This window comes from Leuresthes tenuis, unplaced genomic scaffold, assembly GCF_036924035.1.
Source record: "Leuresthes tenuis unplaced genomic scaffold, fLeuTen1.0.hap1 SCAF_16, whole genome shotgun sequence".
NCBI lineage: Eukaryota > Metazoa > Chordata > Actinopteri > Atheriniformes > Atherinopsidae > Leuresthes > Leuresthes tenuis.
The window spans coordinates 13024531-13051926 of record NW_027325370.1 but is presented as its reverse complement, the minus strand read 5'-3'; the positions used below and the strand labels follow the sequence as shown (position 1 = coordinate 13051926).

Sequence of the window (27396 nt, the reverse complement as noted above, 5' to 3'; positions counted from 1 at the left end):
GTGGAATCATAAACTCTAATTTCTTTGTTGGAATATACAGAGTTAAGTATCTGCGGTCAAAATTCCCCTAACTTTCCCTCAAGTGTTTGTGTGGCTGTTTTTAAAGTGGAGGGAGTATTTGTAGATTAGCTGTCATGTGCATCAGAATATTTAAGACCTTCACACGGTACATCATGTACCGTTCCCTTATTGCCCAAGTGCTTAGACACACACTCACATTCACACACACACATGCAGGAAGCAACTCAGAGAGTCAAGTCACACACACACTCAGTTGGGAATAAATACACAGATTTTAGTGAGAGGATGAGGGCAAACTGCAGTCGCACGCACCTGTAATTTAAATAATAAGACTGAGAAGAAGGACAGACAAATAAACAGAGATGCTGAGAGAGAAAAAAGCAAACGAGAGAGAGAAACGTAGGGAGATGAAAGAAGAGGGTGTCTGAGGGGCAGGTGAGAGCAGATCTGTTCAGCAATAAACCCGGCTAATCCTGGTTATGAGCCAGCACACACACCCGCGCCACAGTGGCATAGAGACATTTCTAGTTTGGATTGCATAACCAGTCTCCCCCTCCGCTCTAATCCTACTTGTATAACCAGCCATTCACTGCCGTTATATAAGCTCGCTCCCTCTTTTTCACACACACTAACATACTGACACACACCACCTCTTCACAGTGTGCCCTTGCAGGCTGCCGGCTTGTGTAACTTTCACCACTTGATACCCATGACGTTGGGAAGTTCTTTTTTATCAGATATGGATTTTGGTTGTTCAATTCCACAAACACGCACACTGTGACGTCCATGGTTTTTGTAACCTTGCACAAGTTATCCACGCAATTACTTGAGATAAAAGTGTCTAGGCCAATGAAAATGTGGTGGTAAAATGTTTTAGGGTATGCTACAGATGCAGGCTTTAACTTTTTTTTTTCCAGATTTGATTTTTATAATTGCCCATTTAGAACTTACTCAGTTCCTTGTACTTTTTAAAAAGTGTTACATTCATACGTTCCATATGCTCTTAATCTTGTCATGCCAATTGTGTTGATCTCAGACACAAATGCCTTTGCTAACCACAGGATCAGTAAATGTAAACAGTCTCCAAGAACTCTAATGGAATGTTCCCTGGTATTTCCTAAATGCATATTTTTATCTTCATTACATAAGAGAAAAAATAGAAAGGGGCTACATAACAGCAGAACATCCGCATTGTGTGTAGAAGGGGTCTTGTAATGTTTAGCATTGCTAGAGGAAAGTTTGGGTACTCTGAAACACTGCTGCCTTCGGGCCAACTTGACTGAATTGTTTGGTATACCCTGAACTGCCTCATGCTAATCTCAGTAGATGCAGTGCATGTGTGGTGGTGAGGCTTGGATCTAAGAAAATGTCATTTATTTATTTTTGTTATTTCCTGGAACTCCAAGTGTTCAGATATTTTTTGCAGAATTTCTCTAGGAGTGGAAATCTCATTTGTGAGACCGTCCTAACGTTGCTCTTTTACCTTCCTGTACTTCTTTTCTCTGTTCAGATGTCATAGATCTGAGCTCAGTTGAGCACGACGCCATCGTCCGCGTCTGCAGCGAGACCACCAACGAGGAAGAAGAGAGAGAACCTAGCGGCGCACATGTCAACGATATTCACAACCAACCGGATGCACAGGGCAGGGTGCTGGTCAACCTGAACCATCCACCTGCAGAGACGGACATTTTCCTGTCACCACAGCTGGCTCGAGCAGTCAAACCTCACCAGGTATTACAACCGCTGACAAAAGAAGTGTTTCTCTTTTCTGCTTTTGGTGTGAATTTTAAAATTACACTCCTTGGAGTAAGTTTAGCTAAATGTGTATGTCTAACCTTTGTTTCGGTTCAGAGACGGCTTGATTTATCACAGCTGCTTTTTACTATGTCTCTGGCTACAAATTTTTCCTCTGTTTTACCTTTTTGTCTGGCTTCCTTCCACAATTTTATTTGATTATTTTTTTTCCTGCTCTTTACACCACTATGCTCTCTTTTCTTCTCAGCATCACTCAAACTTTCTTTTGTCTTTCCTGCTATTTCCCATTTTCACTCCTGGTCCCATCTTTTCATTCTCCGTATGTCTCACTCCGTCCTCAGATTGGTGGAATACGTTTCTTGTACGACAACCTGGTGGAGTCGGTGGAGCAGTTCGGCAGCAGCAGCGGATTTGGCTGTATCTTAGCTCACAGTATGGGCCTGGGCAAAACACTGCAGGTCATCTCCTTCATTGATGTCCTCTTCAGACACACCCAGGCTCACACAGTGCTCGCCATCGTACCGGTAGGCATTTGTCGACTTTGCAATTGGAATAGCGTATTTTTACTTAACCTATTAAGCCAAAAGGAGTATGTTTTGTATTTTTGCTTGTTTATTGTGTGAAAGCGTTTAATTCAAATAGAAATTTTTAGAATACTATTGTCACAGTCAGCTGTTCAGCTGATCATTTCATGGCAAGGTAAAAAATTAACAGAAACAATAAAGACACCTGAAAACGAAGACAAAACATTTATCTGTTGATTCCATTCCAGGTGAACACATTGCAGAACTGGCTGTCAGAGTTCAACATGTGGGTCCCGCCACTGGAGGCGTTACCTCCAGATACTGACCCAGCACTGGTGACACCCCGCACATTTAGGGTGCACATCCTCAATGACGAACACAAGTGAGTGGCAGGAACAATTGCATGTGCAAATTGACAACCTCTTCCTTCAGATGTGACAGTTTAGCATTTCAGAAGGATGAAAATCTAAAATAAAATCTGCAAGTTCATTCGTCCTCACTCACGTGTTGTTGTGTCACCTCAGTGAAGAAACTGTCCTTCTATCTGTCTTTTCAAAAGACTAAGCTGCCCCTGTGGTTACCTAATCCACCTCTTGCTCATCCTCACTTATTTTCTTTATTATCAACAGCTGCTCCTGCTAGGAATATATTGTGTGCATGTGTGTGTGTGTATGTGCTCATTTGGGATCAGGGAGGAAAGGAATGCTCCAAGATCAGAGCAATTTTGTGATGTAGTCGTTCAGTGACACAGTAAAATTATTCCAGAGACTAAACATCATATTGTTGTAAAATTAGCCTCTCTTTAATATAAGGCTATCAGCTTTTTTTTATTATTATTATTTGTTGTTCAAACATTCTATAATTGCCCAAAATGCTTCAAATCACCTCTGAACTATTGCTGAAGAATAAAGAGCTCTGGTGTTGATTCAGTCTTTGGCACTACTCTCACAGAAAGATGTATTGTCATCCAAGCTTTTCAGAACAAGCAGTAACAAGTCTTGTCTTTTCTTATGCTGCTCAGGAACACAGCGACGAGGGCTAGGGTGGTAGAGGACTGGGCTCGGGACGGCGGGGTGCTGCTGATGGGTTATGAGATGTACCGCCTCCTTTCACTGAAGAAGAGCTTTGTGGCTGGAAGGAAGAAGAGGAGCAAGAAAACAGCAGGACCTGATGTCATTGACCTGGATGAAGAAGACAGACAGCAGGAACTACTGAAAGGTTTGAGAGATTAAAAAAAATATATAGGGAAAAGTGAATCAACAAGAGAAGAACAATTTAAGATATAAAGGGTATAGAAGCAGCTGTGTAAAATCTCATTAAAACCATGTCATTTCTGAAGGTGTTGAAAAAGCCTTGGCACACCCCGGTCCAGATGTTGTGATCTGTGATGAAGGACATCGCATCAAGAACTGCCACGCTAGCACATCTCAGGCTCTAAAGAGCATCCAAACCCGCCGCCGTGTGGTACTGACCGGCTATCCGCTCCAGAACAACCTGATTGAGTACTGGTGCATGGTAGACTTTGTCCGGCCTGACTTCCTAGGTATGGAGCAAAACCTGTGTTTAACTTCCCACAGTCACTCATTAGACATCTCCACAATTACAGGTCTTGTTCCACTGTTGATATTTATCTGTTTTTACATTTTTCAGGTACACGGCAGGAATTCAGTAACATGTTTGAGCGCCCCATCCTAAACGGACAGTGTGTGGACAGCACGCCCCAGGACGTCCAGCTGATGCGGTACAGGAGCCACGTCCTCCACAGTCTGCTGGAAGGCTTTGTGCAGAGGTAAGAGTCAGTATCTCTGCCCATGTCTTTAACGTTGCACTGCGGCAGTGCTGCAGTCTCTCACGTTTTATGAGGCTTTGCATACGTTGACTCTAACTTTTCTTTAATACAGGCGAGGCCATGATGTGCTGAGGGACCAGCTGCCCTCCAAAGAGGAGCATGTGATCCTTGTGCGTCTTTCTCCATTGCAGAGGGCACTCTACACAGAGTTCATGAACCGCTTCAGAGAGGCAGGAAACACTGGCTGGCTCAGTCTCAACCCACTGAAGGCTTTTTGTGTCTGCTGCAAGGTGAGAAGTGTTCAATACTCAATATGCATACTGTTGCATGCTATTCTTCAATTTGATTCGTTCATTGTATTTATTTTATTTATCTAACACCAAATGACCATTATTCTTCAGATTTGGAATCACCCAGATGTGTTGTATGAGGCCTTGCAGAAGGAAAATCTTGCAAGTGAACAGGACTTGGATCTTGACGACATCACTTCCACAGGACAAGCCAGATGCGCCACTGCACCCAATCAAAAGTCAAAGAATTTAGACAATCCGAACCCCATTGGTGGGCTGAGTCTTTCCCAGCTGCAGGAGAAAGCCAATCAGGTCATCACTTATGAATGGGTATGTGCTCACTTGACATGTGATATAACTTGTTCAAACCTTTTACATGACAACACATCACTTGGTCCCTTGGTCTGCAAACAGTTTTATGAGAGTCTCTTTTCACATGACCAGGCAAAGGATATCATGTATGACTACAAGCCTGGCATCCTGGACAACTCAGCAAAGATGGTCCTGCTGTTCCATCTTATAGAGGAGAGTGTCAGAAAAGGAGACAAACTCCTTGTGTTTAGGTAAAAAACATCACACAAAACACAGCCCAGCTTTTTTGTCCTGTTGTACTGCCTATTTAGGCTGAATCCAAAATAGTTTATTTCCATAATTTAGGCTTGACAACATAAGATCAAATGTCTTATTCTACTCATATCTGCCTCTTGCAGTCAAAGTTTATCCACACTAACAGTGATTGAGGATTTCTTGGCCAAGAGACCTGTGCCTGCATCGCCCTATACACCCAGCAAAGATGGTTCTAACCAGAACTGGGTCCGCAATCTCAACTACTACAGTAAGTCATTATCTGTTATGATTTAGATATTCTTTTTCTTGTTCAGTAATTCAGTAAAACTAATAAAATACAAAACTAATTGTTTACCTTATGAAATCAGTAGGAAAACAGTTGTTTTTAGCACAAAAACTGATGACTCATGAGGCAAATTAGATGTGACTCAAAGAGGATGGCAAGACGTTCTGCCCAAAAATGTACTCGAGAGGAACAGTTTATTTATGATGTGCTAAATTAAACCTCTAGCCATGGTTTACTGATTATATCTGTCTGATCCGTTTGGGGAGAGCTCTTTTTCTAACTGCAATGACACAGCTCTCTGTTGGTTCATCTTTTCATCAACTTATGATTAGTGCTGCCACCTGCTGGTAATTTTTTATAACAGCCAGACCTTAGTCTGCGAGTCCACACAAGCATCACAATTCATACATGATATTATGTTGCTCTCCACTTCTGGAATATTTAGAAATTTCTTTATAAGGATATGTCCTGAAGCCATTCATTAAGCTGAGGACAGAGTTGTTGAAAGAAGTGTCAACCATTAACACAAGAATTTAAAGTGATCAAAACCTGATTCAAACTTTCAAAATCAATATCCGCTGTAGCTTGTTAACTCTATTGAATAGAAAATCAGGCAGAAGGGAAAAAAAGTAAAGCTACCACAGTTGTCTGATACTAACAGGTGAATGATTGAATAATCAAAGGAGAACTTAGAAAATGACAAAAAACATAGGCAACAAGACACAGATTAACATAAAATTGTATATTGACTGAGACTCTGGCTAAGCACCACTGAATGCAAAGCTAACGTGGTAACTTTACTGGCTTTGCAATATTTTAAAGGGCTGGATGGAAGCACAACAGCCTCAGAGAGAGAGAGACTGATCAATCAGTTCAATGATCCCTCCAACACCTCAGCATGGGTCTTCCTGCTGTCAACCAGGTAACACACTCACAATATCAATGATATGCATGTCTGCAAATTGATGAGATGTAGAAGTCGCAGACACAAACTTATTGCTGACTTCTCGGGGCCTCAGGGCTGGTTGTCTGGGCGTGAACCTGATCGGGGCGAACCGTGTGGTAGTGTTTGATGCCTCCTGGAATCCCTGCCATGACGCCCAGGCCGTGTGCCGCGTCTACCGCTATGGACAGAGAAAGCCATGTCACATCTACCGACTGGTGTGCGACTTCACCCTGGAGAAGAAGATCTACGACCGACAGATCTCCAAACAGGGCATGTCTGGTGAGTTAGTTGGAAAAAAACCACCTACAGTCACACAACTACCTTCAAATTCTTGTGCATTAAAAATGCGTGCATTAAAATATTACTGGTTCATAAAAGAAAGTTATCTTTGAAAAACTATTGAAAAGATGTGTTATTCTAATTCTGTCATTTCCAGCACATACAAAGAGAATATTTCCAATATGTATATGTCTTAGACAAAGACTTGCTGAAAAACCTCAGTCAAACCTCTTCTGTGTGAACAGACACCCTAAAACTAAACAATTAGCTTCAAACTGAAGCTATCGGCCTTCTACCAAGAGCATGTTATGTGACAGTAAACCGTGTGAAGGTTTTCCTGTAGGCTTTTAGTGGTGGAACAGACACACTGAGGCCACTTATGATTTGAGGAGCATCTCTTTGACACTCCTCTTTCCACACTGAACTTTAATTTCTGTTCTCTATGTATTTTTCTGAACCTCAATTTTTGTTTCCCTGCTCTCGCCATCAGATCGCGTGGTGGATGATCTGAACCCTGTGCTGACCTTCACCAGAAGGGAAGTCGAATCTCTTCTTCATTTCGTGGAGGAGGAACTAGAGCCCTCCCAGGTCCAGCTGCAGCCTGAAGACGGCATGGAGAGCGTCCTGCAGAAGGCTTTGCACTTTTACTCTCACCTGATTACCAAGGTAGATGAACAGAGGAAACTTAGGCCTAATCCTAGTTCTTCTCATTAGCCCTATCTCTCCGTCTTGGAGGCATAAGGTACCCCTTCTTTATTGCGGATCAAGAAGTAATGATCATCTAGTCATCCAAATGGCCTCCAGTCATGTTTTACCTGACTGGAGGCCTCCCAGCTTCTTGATCTTCAAAAGAAAAGAGGCACTTTATCCCTGTGAAACAGAGCGGTGGAGCTGAGGGGGCAAATGGGTGATAAAAGAGGTGATTTCAAAGTAGATAACATGGGAATGTTTTCCACTGTAAGCTTCACTGACTGGTAGGTTTGTTTTTTATGGCTGACAAAAAATTGCTCAGAACTGATGTCATTGAAAGAGGGCTGTACCAGAGATGAGTGACAGTTTCCAGCCAATTCAATTCGTCAAAACTCAACAAGTCATTGTGGATTTCGAAATATACTTGAATATACTATTGGGAAACCTTTTGCTACTATGCTTCTGTGCATCAATACAATTAATCAAAAAAAAGAGGAAAACACTCACTGCCCCTCTCCCTCCTCCAGCAACCCTTCCCCCATGAGTCCCTCCTGATAGACCGCAGGGAGCTGAAGCTGAGCAGCGCTGAAAAGAAAGCTGCCAAAAAGGGCTATGAAGAGGAGAAGAGGGCCTCTGTGCCATACACCCGCCCATCCTATGCTCACTATTACCCTGCCAGCGACCAGAGCCTCACTAACATCCCCGCATTCAGCCAAAGAAACTGGTTAGTGATTCCCAGCTGGAAGGCTTATACATAAAAGAATGCTCAAAATACTGTTTAATTCATGCTGACCATTATGTTCTTTGATATATAACATCTTACCCTACTTTTTTTTTTTAATGACTTAAGTTAATAGTAAAATTAATCTCTGTTCAGGCGTCCTCCCACTCGCACTGAGGAAAAGCCAGTGGCCAGTGTTCGACCAGTCCAGTCAACTCCAGTTCCCATGATGCCCCGCCAGGTGTCTTCAGCTTCTACCCCAGACCGTGATTCCTCTAGATCCAACCTTGTAGGCTTCCCTGTCAACTGCCTGCAGAAAGCCGGGGTGTTTGTACAGAAAATTGTCACCACTACTGGTGAGCAAATTGAGCATTCATCTAATATTTTACTCTTATTTACTCCACATCTTGCTTCCTGTTTAATGTTCCCACTTTCTGTTTATAATTATTCATCATTCATTTTTTCCGAGAATTCATAGATTGTTGTTCTTACAGACATAGTGATTCCAGGTGCCAACAGCTCAACTGATGTCCAGGCCAGGATCACAGCTGGGGAGAGTATCCATGTTATCAGGGGCACAAAAGGTAAAACACCCAGTGTTGGAAAACTGTTGTTTGGTGATCTATTGAGTGGCTGTTCAATTTTTCCAAATGTGAGAGTTAGCTTCTTTATTTCACATGACATGTTATGAAACAAAATAACCTCTGGGCTTTGAACTGTCAGCCTCACAGTAACCGTAATTATTGTTTGGAACCTCAGTTAATACCCCAAAAGCCTCTTTGAAAAGTAGTTACTTTTTGTTCAAAAACTTTTTTTTTCACTTTTTTAGGGACCTACATCAGGACATCTGATGGCCGAATCTTTGCCATTAGAGCGGCTAATAAGGCCAAATTATTGGAGGAAAGTGCAACAGCGTCACCCAAAGGTAACAAGATTTCCTTTCAAATATAAACTCAATTTAAAGCGTAGACCTTTTATTCATACTTAAATCAATCAGTCCCTTGAAAGTACCAAAAAATATCATTGAAATTATTACAACATTCTTCAAGTAAACTGTGCCTGTGCAAATTATTTGATTTTCTTTATGCTAATATCCAATCCCTTGTTTCTTTCAGAGTCGCAAATCCCACCTCAGGAGGTTTCAACCAATGGCAGTAATGGTTGCCTATCACCTGACAGGAAGCACCTGGCACCCACCAAGACTGTGCCCCGTCCCATTTCACCTGACAGCCCAGAGATCATCAATGAGTTGCAGCGCTACACAGGTGTCACGGGGGCTGAGGCAGCCTCTGCCGTTCAGCCAGAGAGAGCAGTAGAGAGCGGCATGAACAAGTCACCTGCATCAGCCACCAAACTGATGCAGACCAATGGTAACAACAGTGGCAGCAGTTTTACTGGTAGAAAAATTGGTCACCACGATGCCTCTGTTACTAGCATAATCCAGCCCAACATGGATGACAATGTTGCTCAAGACTTGAGAATAGGCATTAAGCGCAAAGCCCCCCCCTCATCCCTGGATGAGCGGGCCAGTAAGCAGCCATCTGCTGCCCAACACTCCTCAGCTCCTCTGCCCTCGCAAGGATTCCCCTTTCCAGGGGGTTACGGCATGCCCCCTATGAGTCTCAGCTCTACCATGTTGGGTGGATCACTGGGGCATCCACTGTTCATGGGGTCAAGCTCACATTACTTCAAGTCACCTCACACTCAGCTGGGTGACCCCAGTTACATGTACCCCGATCTGTTTGGCTTGAGCGGAGCTGGCACTGTCCCCTCTTCCTCGTCCTCACCTTCACTAACAACAACCTGTGGTCCTGCCATCTCATCTTCCTCATCATCTTCTGCATCAGTCAAAGCTACCAGTTCACTTCCAGGAGCCTTGCCGCCATTTATGCTGACCCCCAGCATGGCTGGCATGGCTGGGATGCTCCCACCTGGCTTCCCCCTGTCATACAGTCCATCTCTGGCCAGCCTTTACTCAGGATCAATGCTCCCAGGCGGGCTGCCAGGTCCAGCTGCCACTCCTGGCCCAGCAGGTGCCAGTTTCTTGTCTCAATACCCTCCAACTGCAGTCTCTAGCTCATCCTCATCCTCCCCTTCCTCCTTTTCCCCCTCAGCACGCTCTGATGGCCACCGGGCCCAGGTTTTAGTCAACGGCAGGGATGTTAGCAACATTAGCAGCTCTGATGATGATGATGATGATGATGATGATGTTGATGATGATGATGATATTATTGAGGTGAGGGGACAGTGAGACTTGAGAAAGCTTTCAGCTATTAAGATAAAATGTCCTATTTGCCAGGATACATGCTTCAAATCATCTGTGGTGAAGGCCTTGGGGGGGGGGGGCAATGGAGAAGAAATGAAAGACTGTTAATGTGTTAAGTATATCTTCTGGTCACCTGTACTGCCTTGAAGAAACAGTCTGAAAGAAGTCTGAACACAGACTGGAAATCTTAATGCTGAAGATCAGAGCGCAAAACCTGAAAAAGTGTTTTAAAGATCCAGCTCAGAGGAGAAAATTAAATCCAGAGGACTTTGAGCTTCCAGGGTTTTTGTCCAAGTTTGACATTACAATGCTCATCACTGGACTGAATACTGCTGAGTGTGCGCCTGTAGTGACTACAAATGTCCACTAGTTGTTGACTTTAGAGATTCTAGTTCTGCAGCTTTGCTAAATGTCAACTCTTGCTTTCTGCTCATTTAAAAGACGACCATAGGGTGGAGTTGTTTTTCTAAAAAAATAATAATAATAAAAAAAAAATTAAAAACAGATTTGTGAAACAAAGTAGCTAGTAGTAAATTTTGTTTGATAACTGATATGATAGTGTTCGTCACATATTGAATATTGCTACTGAGTATTTCCTAGGATGGTGAGACAAAGGGTTAAAAGATCAAACTATTAGAGAGCATTTTGATTGAAATGAACAATTCACTGCCAGGACAGGGGTCATGTACACTTTTGCTCTTGAAGGAAAAAAAAAGATATCTGGGATATGGGATCATCTTGAATTGTTGAATAAATAGTTGAGGCTTGGTAAGGGTGAGGGCAAAACACACTTGACTGAAACTTTAAAACTCAAATGACAGAATGTATGCTTAATCAAATGCCTTTATACCAGGCCTTTTTGGAAAGACTCCTTCTATTTAGGCACGGGGCGGGGGAAGGTGTAATTTCTTCTGTTTTTGTATGTGTACTGTATTTTTATGTATTCTACTTTTTAAAGAAAACGATTGCCTAAAAACAGCCAGGTGAAAATGAGGAAAAAAAACTAGTGAGTTATGCTCCTTGTAGCGGAGAAACAACCAACAGAAAATGCCTTTTTGCCTCCATCTTTCTGAATGTTAGCTGTGAGAGAGGAGAGGTAAAGAGATACAGACAGTCACCGCGGCTCTCTGGATCTCACCCACAGTCTTACTGTAGCCTAGTGAAAAACGATGCAAAACACTCACTCAAGCCTATATGTATTTGTACAGCCCCAGAGGAACTGAGCTCGCAGCCCTTTTTCGGTTATGCTCGTGTCGTTACTGTCTTTATATCTGCGTGTTTCGTTTTTAAAGGTTACAAAAGGAATCGCATATGAAAAAGAATATAAACACAAAGTTGTTTTAACTTGTTCTGACACAGATTTCACCTCTGCTCTGCATTTTTTTCTCCCTTTTTCTTTCTCTGTCTCATCTTGTTTCATGAGCAGAGGTCAATGTAAAACCAAACTTTTTCTTTTAGTTTTGGAGAGATTTGGTGTCGCTTTGCCAAAAACAAGAAATGCACAAGCACATCAGAAACCTCCATAAAAGAGGATTGTGTCTTCAGAGACCAAATAACGTTGTCAGTGCAGAGCAGTTTAAAGTCTAGTCCACCATAGCAACACACTCTCTCTTTAGCATCTTAACAGCTACAGTTGAGAAGTACATATCCATGTCTGTACATCGCTGCACTGTAAAAGAGACACAAATCTGTATAGGTTTGAAAGAAACTTGGAAAAGCTTCACCTTGTGAACAGATTCCCTTTAGATTAACCATAAATCACCATTCTGCTCACACAAAGTGATCTACCATGAGCAACACTGTTTATTCTCCTTAATGGCGGCAGCAAGAGCTTTAAAAGCCACTAGCTCTTCAGTTAAAAATGAAACTCTCAACATCATCAAGCAATGTCTGAGCATTTTTTGTTGTTCCTCTTCCACGGATCTGTTCTTCGTACAAAAAACTGTTAGTTTACTCATGTTTAATTTTTGCTCTCCTCATTTTACAATGTTTGAATTTACCAAATTAATTTATTTATGACGGTGCATATTTATTCAATTGTATTTTTATTTTTGTACAATGTCTTTTTGGTTTCCATTTGTTTCTTCATTATCTTGTTTGTAAGATTTTTATGTTCACGTTAGTATCATCGTTCCTTCACTTATTCTGTTTGATGTTTATTTTGGTTTTTTTTGGAAGACCCGACGATCAGCCAGTCTGACCCAACACATGTGAACCTGTGCAGAACTTGCATGTGGACCAACCAATTAGTGTGTTGTTGAGCACATTAATATCCAGGATCTTTAAGAAGGATTAAAGGAGTAAATACTGTATCTGATAACTAATCAGCCCTTTATAATGACAAACCGAAAAAAAAAAACTGACACAAGGGACACGTTGACAAGCACGTTCTTCTTAATGTGAGATGTCTGAGATGATTAGGATACAAATGTTAGCATTTAATCAGAATATTTTGAGCCATAAGTGTGCCTGTTGGCTCAATCACAAGTACTGGGTCAAAAACTGAGGTGGTCCAACCACTCACCAGCTGATAGGGAGGTTATATCAAGCGCTTTCCTTTTCTTGTTGGTAGTTCATTACCATATCAGTAGAATTGTCCACTTGTGTCATCCACTGGTGGTAAATGAGTTTGCTCAGTGTTGAATTGTGTGACTCGGCGCTTGCTGTGCAGACTTACTGCTCTGTAGTTTCACAGCTTTCTACTTGAATTTACATATTTATTTATACAAACCGATTTGGTCGGATGAGCCGAGCCGACTGTTTGAATTCCATTTTTGCCGAAGAGATGATTAAGTCTGCTGTCTTTGAGGATTGGCTCTAATCAAAGTCTGTTGTGTAGATTATCGATGCATAATGTGTCTGACTTTGGATCACTTTTAGATTTTTCTTTCCTTTTCTTTCTTTTTCTTTGGTTTTTCTTTTTTTTTTTTTTTTGAAGTTTGTAAATAAAAGAAACATGCTCTAAATAACACTTTTTCCATTTTCTTTAGCAGTAGCAGTTGGAGTCCATAATCCCCTTTTGTTCCCACACCCTTATAAACACACACGCAGTGGAGGACGGTTGCACACTGTTTCCATAAAAATAAAGCAGATTTTTTTCAGCCTTATGTCAAACCTTTTAACTTTGAACGCAGCGATCTTCATTAATAGCCTGTTGGATTTGTCCTGAAAAAATGTTAAAATTGAATGAATGCAAATGTAATCTGTTAACGAGCAGTCCAATTATTTTAGGCTCTTTTAAAAAGGAAAGTTTATCCAAAGGTCCAACAGCAGCCTTATATTTGATTTAACTTTCATCAGTATTCGGTTTAAATTATCAAACACTAATAGTACACAAAACAACATTAATAAAATGAGATTGTTGTGGCAAATATTAAAGAAAAGCGCTATAGTTATCAACTGTGAAATATTACAATTTATTTTGCATTCAGCTTACATGTTCATCCTCTTGAAAAGAGATGAACGTGGCTCTTAAGTAACCAAAAAGTTTCAATAGAGAAGGAAAAAGAAGCATCACTTTTTAGAGCACCTCTAGCGGACATAGCTGGAAAAAAATTATCAAAATAACCGCATTTGGTTATTTTTACACCAGCAATTGCATCACCTAGGATTAATTTATTGTTTTTAATCTGGTGATTATAATTCACACTGTGGCTGTAATTACTTCTGACATTACATTTGCTCGTTCTGTTGTGGTGACACAGTGTTAACAACAAGGAGGCTGAAGTCTGTTTTTGATTTCTAATGTTCTGCTTTGTCTCACTTTATTACTCTATTGCTCCTTACATTATTGCAGTTCCCTCACATGGTGGACTTTATGTGTGACAAACTCTCAGCAAAAGAAGCTGGGTTTTTTTCCATTAAAAATTTTTGATTTTCAAATTGAAAGCCTTAAAATCATCTCAGGGCAGAAACCAACAAATTTGCCCCGTCATCAATCCCATAATTCACATTTATTTTGCATTTTAGTGGAGTTTTTTTTCTTTTGTATTCAGTGTCATTTAGTTTGATCCAACCACCAAAGAAGTGGATAATAGAATGGTCCAGTGAGAGAAGTTGAATGATAAAAGGGAGTATGTTGTTTAATTTGATGCATGTTCCATACACTAAAGGCCATGAGTTTTCAGAAATCAACAACAGTCAACTGAGTTCACCAGATAACATGCATGCTTATTAAAAAAGTAGAACCAGACAGCCGCATTGACTGTGCAAAGCAACATTGATATCTCCGTATAACTAAAACTAGAAATTATGACTAAATTTGTGGCCATAAATCAAATTCATATGCTGGAGTCTGGACTGCATAACTCTATCTGGAGACAGAAGTGAGTCTGCATTTGGGTGAAGATAACGGTGAATGCTTGTGCTTAACTCTGGGTTGAACATGAAGCACAATGAATATCATCACATTATGTCTTTCCCTTTCTTTCTCTATTCAGTGATGCATGAGAGATTTTCTTTCTGTGTTTGAAACTCTGAGTGAGGGTTGTTGTTTAGTCTCTGTTCATGTTGACTGTTTCATTGTTGCAAACTGTTTGTATGTGGTCTGTCTTTGTTAACGTGATGTAAGTTCTGATTGTTCAGAATAAAACGAATGCATCTGTGATTGTTGTGTCTTTAACAGAGTGTGATTTTGCTAAATAATGCAAACGGAAGCCCAGGCTTACACATTCAGTGTGCAAAATACCCTTACAGTCTTACATAATAAACATTATTAGGATGACATTAAAACAAAACTATGGGAAATGTGTTATAATTCACAGTGACAATACTGCTTTTATGAAAGGACATTGAGACATTACTATTGTAGTATTATTACAACAACGATAAACCAGAACAAAGCCTGATCATTTTCTTAAATTACAACTGATAAATAAGTTGTAAAAAACTGATCTAAATATATTGACATATATTGACATTTCCTCAACACTTAAAAGGTGTTAAGTCTCAAGATGTTTCTGTGTCAATTTATTTATTTATCTTACTGTTCTGGCAGTTTCAGACAACACTTTTTAGATAATTTGCTTTTGAAAAAAAAGCTGAAAAGAATAATCACATTAAGAATTGATGCTGATGAATTATACAATAACTATTCTGAACAAATGTTGATTCAAGGCCAGAGTGTTTTCGAAATAATTGCCAAAAGGTCCAAAAGGTAAACTTAATGTGTCATAAAGCCACCTATGAATACAGTTGCCCAAGATTTGGGCCCTGAGTGGTGGTTGGATTTTGAGATAAAATGTAATTGGCTTGTAATTCCATGTAATTATTGTATAATGTACAAATTTCTGATAAAATAGCTCTAACCTTATTATCGTTATGTATAAGATAATGTGTACTAACAGCCCACAGTGTGTGAAATATGAAAATTAAATGACGGTAACTACTTTAGTAAATGCTATTTTCCTCCACAGACAACTAAAAGAAGGCCTCTTTAATGAATATATTCCTGAACTTATTGTTGAATTTTTGCTTCAGAAACATCCTTCAACAGTCATAAATCAAAGAATTGCAGGCACTTGTTTGTATGAGCACCTACCTGTCTTAATAAGAAGGGATGAAACTTCAAAGCAGTGAGCACACAGATATCAAACGTACAAACTGCAAAGGAAAGCTGAGAGGGGGTCAAGAATGCCCAAACAAAAATGAGTTATGTCTTCAAAAGCTTCCAGGAATGGCTAATGCACACATGTGGAAGCATCTGTTGGTTTCATCCATTATCCAAACCCCTTTTGGGTGTGTGGAAGCAGCAGTAAATATGTCAGTAATACAGCACAGGAGAGCCAGCTCCTCAGGTCAACGCCAAGAAGTTCACTTACATCTTCTTCTTTTAAGGACAGTCATGTGCACATTTTGGACAGAGAGGACAGGTGGTTTGAAAAAAGAGTTGAAGAAGCCATCTACATTAAACGGTGGGAAAAAACAACTTTAAGCAGAGGAATCTTCAGTCATCATCCAACAAATATTTACATAGTAGTTTTGACTCTCCTTCCCAGGCAATCATTCACACCTTAAACCAAAACACTGTTGGTCAGGTGAGTCAGTGACACAAAGACACTCCGAGTGTAAAAGATTCTTCAACAAAGTTAGAACCAAAGTCTTCTGGACAAAGGTTGAAATGTCTACAAGAACTAAGACACAAAGTTTTGTTGCCTTCTATTTACACTCTTTGGATAAGCATGACAGGGCTGCATGATGGTGTGGTTGTCAGCTCTGTTGCTTCACAGCTAGAGGGTTCCAGGTTAGATACCCTGCTGGGGCCTTTCTGTGTGGAGTTTGCATGTTCTCCCCATGTAAATACCATCCAATAAAAACATGTTAGGTTAATTGGTGACTCTAAATTTGTCCCTGTGAGTGAATGTGACAATGACTGCTGGGATAGGCTCCAGTTCTCCCGTAACCCTAAAATTGGATTAAACGGGTATAGAAAATGAATGAATGGCTTGATTTCCATGGCTGGATGGCTTAGGATCCAACCCAATAGTAGACCAAAAATAGGTTGACTGGATCAATACTGATAAATTCTCTGATTACTGAATAACAAGGTTGCCACTTCACTTCATGTAGTGTTTATATATTCTAATAATCTAATTACTGAAGGATAGTATATGATAATTTAAATATAATAGAAATAGGTAAGAACAAACATTAGCCTAACGAATAACAAACCCCCAAGAAAGCATATATGGATGGATGTAAATATGAGTTTTTATAAAATAAGTCAAATAAGTCAAATACTTTAGTTTAGTAAAATAAATTTTAAAATAAAATACATTTTACTAAATGAATTAAAAGGTGAATGAGGCTCAATGTCATCAACTGGTCACCTTTAAACTAGCCTAATTTATTCTCAGCATAGGCGTTTAAACTGTGTGCAAGAACTCTGTTTCCCAGAGTACTCTGCTTCAAGCAGTTACGTTACGTATTTTAACTGCTCGCAGATGACGCTGGCAGACGGCGCAGGTCTGTTAGCTAAGTGGTGTTTCTGGGAGGAGAAGTGCCTGCTAAGATAATACTATTTCCTCAAACAACCTCTTCTCGAAAGACAGAAGAACACTGAAATGAACGAATGAAAACGAAGTAGGAAAACCTGTGAACTGTATGTGAACTGGCGCATTTTCCAAAGGTCTCTGTCATTGTTTTGAGGGCCTGTTGTTAGCTTCGGGAAATCCTCGGGCTAGCCCGGTAGACACCGGGACAAGGAAACGCAGAGGACCAAGCAAAGACTGGAGCTACGTCGGCTGGTTTATTTCGACCAGGTTTTACTGACACTTGATCACCTTTTCTTATATTCAGACGAAGAAGCAGTCTCTCCTCTTCCTCTGTGGTGGATATAACTCAACGTAACTGAAGACGGTTTTAGTTTGACAGCAAGCCAGTCGTACCTCCCTGTGTTTACAAGCTAACTCTGCCAGGATCCCTGATGGAGTTGGCAGCTTTGAGTATTTGCTTCTGTTAGGATTTGTATATTGGGCTCCTGACATTTGCTAGCTAGGACGTGGCTATTTGTACGCTCGTTTTGCTTCTGTCTACAACCACTGAAGGTCGCTAGCAAGGTAGCTAAATCAAAATACCCCCTAGTTGAGGTTATCACAATAGAGACTTATCTAGTGCAGCCCAAAGTTTGTTGCCTTGTTGAACTGTTAAGAATCAGCCTTGTCATTTATTTTCTTATCTTCTTAACTCTGTGTATGTTACAAGTACTACGTTGTAAGGTTACTTCTAACTTACTAGATTTGAATTCAAAGGCTAACTGACTTGAGCTGAAGGAATAGACCCTTTTTGAGTTGATTACCGAAGCTACCTTTATTCAATTTACTGGCGATCCCGGATGAAGGCTCACAGAGAAGTGTGGATTTTCATGTCAGGACCCTCGGGTGTTTCCTGTTCTGCTTGGCATAATTAAACCCCCACCCAACGACTGCCACCACCAGAAGCAACGCTTTTGCTTTTAAGCTCTCTGTCCACAACAGCCCACCATGAATCGTTACCTGCCGGTGGCACGACAGCACTTCCTGGCTGCCCTTGCCAGCACCAGTGTGGTAGTAAAAACCATAAGTGCTGTTGTGGTGCTTCTCTATCTGCTGTCATGGGCTGTTGACACTCAGTATGCTCTGGGGGTGACCCCAGGTTACCTATTTCCTCCGAACTTCTGGGTATGGACGCTGGTGACGCATGGAGTGGTGGAGCAGCATGTCTGGGGTGTGGCTGCCAATGTGGGGACGGTCATGTCCTGTGGACGCTTACTGGAGCCTTTGTGGGGTGCTCTGGAGCTCCTCATATTTTTTGCAGTGGTTAATGTGTCTGCAGGACTCTTGGCAGGTCTTTCCTACCTCCTCACCTACGTGGCCACCTTTGACCTGGACTTCCTGTTTGCTGTCCGTGTACATGGAGCAGCTGGTTTCCTGGGCGGTGTCCTGGTGGCACTAAAACAAACCATGGGGGACACCACAGTGCTCAGAGTGCCACAGGTGAGGCTAACAAATTATGCAAAATGTTTGTCCTCAGCAGTAATGTTTGTTGACAGGTGCTATGTTTCCCTTTTGAGCCTGTGAACAATATCAGACAGATTAGCAGTGGGACAGTCTAGTTAAATTAAGAAGGCTCTAACAAAGCAGTAATGGGACCACTGAAAGTTGTAGTTCTTTAAATCTTTTACAGAACATTAACTTTATATCAATTTACTCAGAATAGAATAAAATGGGCTTTGATTTGGTTTCAGTTTAGATTACCAGCACATTTCATAATGGATATTAACAAACAGACACTTTTTACTTATTACTTCTCTTGACCATCTCATGGATTTTATTGGTGATATCTTCCAAACTTCCATCCATCCTTATTGTGAGTAGTATTTTAAAGGATATTAATGTCGCTCTCATATTGGACTAATTATTGTCTTAGTCATAATCTAATTTTGCAAGCCTGTGGTTTTAAAGGTCAACAGTTGAGCCGTTATATATGGCTTCTGTTCTCTGATGTGGACATGTGATTCTTTTCCACATTTGGACAACAGTGTGATCCAACAATTTGCATTTACGATTCGGTCTCATGCTCCTCTACAGAACAGGACAGTCTGAGTGCCCAGAAAAGGTTTTTTTGTCCTCACTTTAGTTTCCCCATTTCAAATATGTGTTTGAAACTGTCTCTGCTTTGACTCTATATATTTGAACTTCTTCTGCTTGTTACAGGGGTGCTTGAAAGATTTTGAATCCTTAAGAATTATCTGTATCTCTACTTTTAAATTACTTATTATAATGCTGACTTTTTTTTTTTTTCTAGGTCAGTCTATTGAAGAAATGATCTGACATGCATAAATCTTTGTTTATAGTATCTGGTCTATTTTTATCATTTCAAAGCTTCTTATATCAAACAGAGGTTCTAGTTCATAGGGATGCACTGACTGGGCTGCTGTTTTTTATTTAAATATATGGATATATCCAAATTAAGATACAGTACAGTCACTGAAAAGGTGCTCTATCAAACAGTAGAGAAATGCACTGAGATATGAGTGTGACCTACTCTGGATGTTGGGGATGTATGGATCCTAAATCCTGCTGGCTGGATCTGACACTCTGTAGGTGACCTAGGTCAGGAAATGTATATTATGCACACCCATAACTGTTATATATTATGCACTGTTACACATTATGGACATTAAAGGGTTGATAAAACACGTCATGGTTGATTTATGCGTTTGAGATAAGTGTAAATAGAAATTTCACAGAAGCAGCACAACAGCCTGAGATCATAGCGCCTGCTTCAACTTCCTTGATCAATAACACATAAGCACAAAGTTAAAATTACTATCTTCCAGCTGAGCAGAAGCCTTTTCATGCACACCATCGTGTGATGATGGACACATGAACATCAGCATTAGCCAATGTGAGAGGAGCCTTTAGGTGCTGAGAAGTTACCCTGGATTCCTTTGTTATCTGGAGGACTATTACATATGTTGGAATGATCTTTGTTGACTGCTCCCGTGGAGAGTAACAATGATTTTGAATTTCTTTAATTCTTATATATGCTGTCTTACAGTGAACTGGTGGAGTCAAATATATCTGAAGGTTGTTTTGCAGCCTAATGGGCACCAACAGCTCATTTTTTAAAATTTGTTGTTTAAAGTACTCAGAAATCTTTATTTCCTGCGCCACTTCCACGAACACGTGCTTTGAAGGCCAAACTTTAATACTCTGGGTGCATTGTTTTATGGCTCATCGTCTCATTGAAACACACAGGTTTATTTTGAACTCGAAACAAACTTCTTATTCTGTTCGCGGACATCGTTTTTACGTTCCCACATATAAACCCGTCAAGTATTATCCTCATCATAAAGACGCATGTTCGTTTTTCTGTGTCATGGATTGATTGTGTTTTTGTGTAAATCTCATGATATCAATGTAGACATTTAGAACTCTTAAGTATCACCATAAGATTATGTAAAGCTGGTGTGTTCACTCTTAATTTCTCCAATTTCTTCTGACCAGGTTAGGAAATTAAATCGATCAAGGATAAAGGTTTTAACTGCAACTCCTTTCTGTGATCCTGGCATGTCCCGTTCTTGGAGATCTTTCCTAATACCTAAAATCTTTCTCTCTCCACCATTTCAGGTGAGACTCAAAGCCGCACCGGCTTTAGTCCTCCTCCTCCTGGCCTTATTGCGCTTGTCTGGGCTGCTCGACAGCTCTGCGCCCCTGGCTGCGTACAGTTATGGCGCCCTGTCTGGCTGGGTGTACCTGCGCTTCTATCAGAGACACAGCCGAGGCCGCGGGGACATGTCAGACCACTTTGCCTTTGCAAGTTTCTTCCCTGAGGCCGTGCAGCCGGCTGTGGGATTGCTGGCAGGGCTCGTCCACGCCGCTCTGGTGAAAATCAAGGTGTGCAGGAAGATGGTGAAGAGATATGATGTTGGAGCGCCCTCCTCCATCACGATCAGCCTGCCAGGGACGGACCCACAGGACGCTGAGAGGAGGAGGTGAGCTGGCCATTGGGTGCGGTTTCAGAAATCCTTTTACTCCAACAGTAATATTGTAGAGGAAGAAGTGAACGGTTTATATTTTAGCAGTTAATAAATCTTAAATGTAATCTTTAATGTAAGATATTATTACCATTTAGGTAAGCTGACAAAATGTTTACATTCCCTTACAAGGCTGATTTTATTGCCATTATGGTGTTTTTTTCATACCATATGATTTCAACCTTGATAGGTTTCCAATAATATTTAATTCTAATTGTCACTGAAGATCCAGTGTCTGAGGGATGAAATGAAATGCACAAACTTGTGCATTTACCTGTTTGATCTTTTCTGACACCAGTCAGAGATGAGACCAAAGGATGCTGCAGGTTAGCTGAGCTCTTCGGTCATATTCTCCTGGGATTTCTTTCACCTGCCCGCAAACACCTACTTTCAAGCTGTCATAGATAATTTCCCCCCCCCCCCACTCCCATTGTCTGCCACATTCGCCTCCAAGCTGTCATGCAGATTTAGTTACAAATAGATGTAAATGCTCATATACAAGCACACAGCAGTGGTGGAGGGATAATTTACCTCTAATTGTGAAATCACTGCACTTAGTGGGTTAAAAAAAAAGCTTTTTAGCTGCTATCTGACACTTAAAAGATTCTAGTTTTTTTTTGTTTGTTTTTTTCATGATCAAAAAGCAGACGTTTCCCAGTTGTTTAAAAACTACTGTAAAAGTTTTACACCATGCTGGCAGGAAAGCATTTCATTTCTGTAACTACAGGCTGCATCGCTGTTCATTGTCTGGGTCTGTTTTGTTTTCTCCAGTCTGACACACACATGGCAGCTAAATAAAATAAGCTAAGCTTGATTGATCCCTGATAATCATTAGCTAGCAAGCGTTTTAAAGGCCTAGCATCTTCTTAATGTGGTAAATAACGTCATGGTGATGATGTTGAAAAGTGTGTGGGTTTTTTTATCAGGATAGTTGAATATTTAATCAGCAAGTTTAAAAAAAACCAAAAACATTTGATTTGATCTTTAAGGATTTAACTCCAGTATAATTACATTTAATCATCTCACCCAATATATCTCACAGTTTAAGTTTGTGACTAATTCAGAATTTTATTTATGTCAACTATTATTTTATACATAATAAAGACTAATATATAGCTCAGCTATTTTATACCAAGTTCTGCCATCTAAGTCTCTTACTACTAAGACACACAAATTCTGTATATTTCTCAACTAGAACTGGAGCGTAGCACAGCCTGTTCGGCTCATCATCTGGATCATTGAGCTTTCAATACCACTGCATTAGAAAAGGAGTCTTGTTCTGTAGCTGTGTGGGAACTTTATGTTGTCTGTGTAGTTTTCCTTGCCTTAAAGGAACACCAGAGAAGTTTGTGAACCATTTTAAAGTACGCTGACTTTGTTATGCACATTCCCGGACCTGAAAGTGCCCGGAGCGCTTAAATACCTACTTTAATGACAGCCCACACCATTTTGCTTTACGGTCGCTTCACTTCTTTGTGGGCTTTTGACAGCATCGTTGTGGCCTCTTCAACGTGAAAAAAACAATTTATGCGGATGGTGTACATGTGCAGAACTCACACAGATTTGCTTTTATGGCAACAATAGGGGGAGATTTTCTGATGCTATTTAAGCTACGTCTACATGAGATACACCTGTCGTGCAGCTGAATGAACGATTCTTTGCTTCCTCCCAGACAACTGGCCCTAAAGGCTCTGAACGAGCGTCTAAAGCGAGTGGAGGACCAGTCTGCTTGGCCCAGCATGGACGACGAGGAAGACGATGATGAGGACGAGGTCCGAACCGACACACAGCCACTCTTCTCAGATGGACGTGACCTTTCAACCTCGACACCGAGAACAGCCGGTGCTTCCCTCTCTTCCAGTTCCTCATCCTCAATATCACAGAGTGGTGGCGCGCCATCCTCGGGCGCAGTGCAACACCCAGAGTCCAGCATTATCAGCTTTGAGGATGCACCATCTAGATCATAACAAAGGAACGCACGTGTATAGATATGCAGCCTCTGTTTGGCGTCACCAGGCGAGTATACTAGCGGATGCCGTGTTCCCGACGAGTATACGAACGTATTCAGTGACAGTGATTAGACATACACTCGATATCCCCACACAATGCACGACATCTGTGGCGAGTTGATACACACGACTGTGCGCTCACAAACACTCTGTCAATATCATTGTGAATCCCAAAAGACTGTGCAGTGCTTTCAGTTCGGACATGTTGGTTGTAAATGCTCAGCACCGTCGGGTCAACTGAAAACTTAAGCCTTCTCCTCATTCTAGCGTACAGCTGAAAGTCAGAAAATTCTTTCTTGTTCAAATTGAATCCCACGTCGCAGAACTCTGATCACTGCTACATGTCTCCTTCTCTTGCTTTCTAAATAAATAACAAAGTGGGTGTACAAAATTCTCCTTGCTCGTCTTTTTCGGAGCAGCCACATTCGTTGTTTTGCCCATCGCAAGAAAACGGTAAAGGAAAAGTGAAGAGAAGTGGCTGCAGGTGACATTGGCTGTTTATTCGCTGGTTCCAAATGCCGAAGACAGCTGTAAAACGGAGGAAGCATGAAAAATATGTACTCTGCACCAACCTGCTGGACCGGAGGAAACGAGCCGCTGCAGGTTTGTCCTGCTGATGAACATTGATACCAAACGTAGAGATTTAAAGAAGTGCCAGATGAAAGGAATTGTCCAAAACAGGTTCATATACCACTGGAACTATACATGGAGAAATTAATTAGATCCCCATTTTAAGTTCATACTCCTTAGCTTGTCATACAGAGGAGAACTTTCTTTTTTCTTCTGGCTTTGTAGGTCACTAAAACAAATCGTTGTTTCTGTGGACTAATGAGACATTTTAGTGGAGTTACACTCGCACACATCGGTAAACCATAATCTTCTTTTCGGAGCTGAATTGTTTTGGGGTTTTTTTTTTTTGTAACTTTTTGTTTATTTCCAGGTCTAATCCTGAGCACCACCCTAAACCTTTTACTCTTCCACATTCTGAGATCTGATATCGTGCACAAAAAAAAAAATATGCGAGAAACGGTCATTCAGTAACCTTGATGCAAATGATACAGAGACGTGATCCAAGTCTGGGACTCTGTCGGTCATTTGCTTTGTTACAAATGCCGGAGAATGGATGACTTGCAAGAGAAAGTTTGAGAATAGCGTTGTTGGGTGTTTACAGACTGTATAGATTCACGATTTATTAGTTGCAGTTGTAGAAGTTTTGGCTTTGCTTTTTCCTCGCTTAGATTTCAGACACCGGCCCATGAGGTGAGTAAGTCCATTAACCGAGGATTCCTGCATTGGTTACACTTCAGTCGCAGGATCCCCTGTCTCGTCCTCTGGACTTGTTATATTTTTCGTTCCTAAAATCAAAGTGCTGTGCATGAGAGGTGGTAAATGACTTTCCTGTGGTGGTTGATGGACAGCTAACTTGTTTCATCATGATAAACCTCAACTTCATGGAGCCCTACAGGTCAGCGATTCATTCATTTGTAGACGGTCATGGCTGTAGCTGTTGCATTTTTGTTATAACAGTCAAATCACTTGATGCCCAATTTCCTACACGTCATATTTGATTAAAATCATTTGCAGCCAGTAAATTACTTGCGGTGCCGTGTTCACCGTGTTGACAGAGTGGTACATGGTGTGTGACATTATGATCCCATGTTCTTAAGTGTCTCCAACCTAAGTTAAGACATTTCACCTCTTTGAATTAAAAAGTGCACAGCGCATCTCTATTAAACAATGAGGAAGGAGTACTAACGGGAATGTTGATGCCTCATTCATTTCTGAGAATTCCCATTAATCTGTAAGAGTTTTACTGGAAACTATTGTCCAATAATTAAGCAAACATGCGTCTAATGAAAAGAAAACAAAAAGAAGAATCAGTAAATGCCTTTTATAATGAATCACTAGGACTATTTTCAACATCCTCAAAGTACAATCCACTCTCTGCCTCTCAGTAGTAGCCTGTGAGTTCATATTTGACAAAGTAAAACTAAAGGGGCTGCAAACAGGATTGTCGTATATCTAAAATACTGTCCAAATGAAGAAATTTTACCTCAGTTTCTAAACTTTTAAGATCTGATGAGTTTGCCTCCAACTGATTACTGATATGTTTTGGACTCAGAATCGGACACTTTAGTAATCCCAGACAGCAGTTCAGTTCTACAGTTTAGCCCATCAGTAAGAAACACTCTGAAAAGCAGCTTATCTTTGGAAAAACAGGAGAAATAATTTGTAAGAACTGTAAAATCCTTCAACATTGGTCTTACATGATAAATTGAAACAGTTGCTTTGTACCTGATGGAAACGTAGTGAATGGGGAAGTAAGATAAGCCATATTTAAGAGTAATGAAATTGTGTGTGTATGTTCTCTCTTGTTTTGCTCTTTGTTTTCCTCTGTTGATGATCACTGTCCTCACAAGTGAACACGTCTTTCAGACTGGTCCCGATTCCAGGAGTGTGTTGAGCTGTTGCCACATCTGAAATCTAAAACTGCATTCTGCCATTACAAGCATTCACAGGAGCAATTATTTGAGAAATGTCCGAACAATTCTGTACATGATTGCATATATTAACCGTGCAAGTGGAGTTTTATGGTGTTGTTTTTATACATTTTACAAGCAGATGACTCTAAAATGGCAGTCTGCGAGTGTTCAGCTTTGCTTCCCTCCCTCTTCTGCTTCCGTGATGCAATTTAAAAAGAAACCAGCAATGCATTGAAACACCTTCTAACACTGTCGCCTGCTAATAACTCAGAAGTTATGTAAGGTGATGACATTTCATTTTATTATTGAAATGATATAGAAACATTGTAGTTGGCAGTCTTGAGATTTCAGACCGAGTCTTTCAGCCAAACCACCAACCCTGTTCTCCTCTTCCTCATGTTTTCATTTTCTTTTTTCTTTTTTTTTTAACCTGCATTCTGATTAGTTGTGGCTGTAAACCTCTAAAATATGAGATCAACGCAGTCGTGTACTGTCTGAATCTAGAAAATCTGCACCAACGACAATGAATGATATGGGTGCTGTTCACAAGAAGTGTTTGTTTTTTAAATTGCTGTGGCATTCCTCTAAAGTGGAAGCACTGAAATTAGTTTCTTTACTCCCCCCTGAACCCAAATATCTTGTCTTTCTTTAAGATGCACAACAGGCATCGCCGCCTGATATCCTTTTCCTTGGTTGGTATCTTGTCAAAGTGACTGATGGAGAAGACAAAAGAACCCAAATTCAACTGTCCAGCTGTTTTCTTCCCAAATGAATGTCAAATATGTATGTTTTATCCATTAAAACTTTGAAATATAACAAGTCGATAAGGCTTGAATATTCAGTGATCATTTAAAAGTTTCTTTTGTCTGCTTTATTTCACAAATGAAAAGGTCAATAAATTACTACTTATTCAAATAGACCCATTTGGTTTTGAACAACAACATCAGTTATGAAGACTATCCTCCTTTTGCAGTACAAGATTGCTTCTACGTGAAGCTGTTGTCATAAACGTAATGACATGTCAACATCGATATGAAATATAATCAATTCTGTGATATGGTTGGATCAGCAGTTCATAGGTACACATGGGTGTACTGTTATTGTACGTGTCAATGACGAATTGTCTACTCTCTAAGCCACTTTGCCAAACAACCTATCTTAGAATGTGTCATTTTTAGGGGAAAATCATTGCAAAGAACTCCAGCCTTCATGACTTGTGTATGAAAGGTGTTTCCTGCCCTGAGTTGGATGACAGAGAACAGATTACACTCCTCAGATCGGATCAGAAATCAAAGACGGTCACTCACAAAGTTGTTGGTTTTCCCTTTTTTTTTTCTGTCCTGATTTTTTTTTTCTCTTCTTTTGCTCCAACTGATGGTGTCTTTCTGTACTGTGGTGGTTGCACAGGCTTTTGTCTTAGTTTTCAAATACATTTCTTTTGTTTCGATACAAAATAAAGTCTGAAGGTAAAAAGTTTAATTTATGGCTGCGTTATTGTTGTAATGTTGTTGCTTTGTACGCATGTGTGATTGCTCCTCGGGGACAAGCCCAGGAGGTTGTGGGCTTGATGTATCTCGCTAAAATATTTACTAGTCTTATTCATTTATTTATTTAAACTCAAATCATAGAGGTCAAGTGCTAACTTACAATGTCACTGAGGAATATAAATAAGTCACAACACAAACTATTAAACCACACAGTCGAGTAACAGATGTGACTCTGCAAGTGGATTGAATAAAAACCAAGAAAACTA

At 40.5% G+C, this 27396-nt stretch overlaps 2 protein-coding genes across 3 annotated transcripts in view; both read left to right on the top strand.

Moving 5' to 3' along the window:
- The window catches only part of LOC140272440 (helicase ARIP4-like), a 69917-nt gene extending 55177 nt beyond the window's left edge, over positions 1-14740 (top strand). For both annotated transcript variants that reach the window (XM_072367892.1, XM_072367893.1), the window contains 18 exons: positions 1532-1752; positions 2118-2300; positions 2549-2682; positions 3322-3518; positions 3640-3843; positions 3951-4089; positions 4202-4379; positions 4491-4709; positions 4824-4942; positions 5090-5214; positions 6055-6154; positions 6252-6457; positions 6948-7123; positions 7675-7871; positions 8025-8224; positions 8363-8452; positions 8698-8793; positions 8984-14740. In XM_072367892.1, coding sequence (XP_072223993.1) covers positions 1532-1752; positions 2118-2300; positions 2549-2682; positions 3322-3518; positions 3640-3843; positions 3951-4089; positions 4202-4379; positions 4491-4709; positions 4824-4942; positions 5090-5214; positions 6055-6154; positions 6252-6457; positions 6948-7123; positions 7675-7871; positions 8025-8224; positions 8363-8452; positions 8698-8793; positions 8984-10119 — 3920 coding nt within the window. In that variant the 3' untranslated portion in view covers positions 10120-14740. The remainder of the gene's footprint in view (positions 1-1531; positions 1753-2117; positions 2301-2548; positions 2683-3321; positions 3519-3639; positions 3844-3950; positions 4090-4201; positions 4380-4490; positions 4710-4823; positions 4943-5089; positions 5215-6054; positions 6155-6251; positions 6458-6947; positions 7124-7674; positions 7872-8024; positions 8225-8362; positions 8453-8697; positions 8794-8983) is intronic.
- Positions 14741-17075: 2335 nt separating this feature from the next.
- tmem115 (transmembrane protein 115) lies at positions 17076-27122 on the top strand. The gene is made up of 3 exons (XM_072366692.1): positions 17076-18605; positions 20745-21109; positions 22824-27122. The coding sequence occupies exons 1-3, from the start codon at positions 18114-18116 to the stop codon at positions 23116-23118; spliced, it is 1152 nt and encodes a 383-aa protein (XP_072222793.1). The 5' UTR covers positions 17076-18113; the 3' UTR covers positions 23119-27122.
- The last annotated feature ends 274 nt before the right edge of the window (positions 27123-27396 follow it).

Coding starts and splice junctions, on each gene's coding strand:
- tmem115 (XM_072366692.1), top strand. CDS start 18,114: ATGAATCGTTACCTGCCGGTGGCACGACAGCACTTCCTGGCTGCCCTT. Junction 18,606..20,744: donor CAGTGCTCAGAGTGCCACAG/GTGAGGCTAACA, acceptor CCACCATTTCAG/GTGAGACTCAAAGCCGCACC. Junction 21,110..22,823: donor CAGGACGCTGAGAGGAGGAG/GTGAGCTGGCCA, acceptor GCTTCCTCCCAG/ACAACTGGCCCTAAAGGCTC.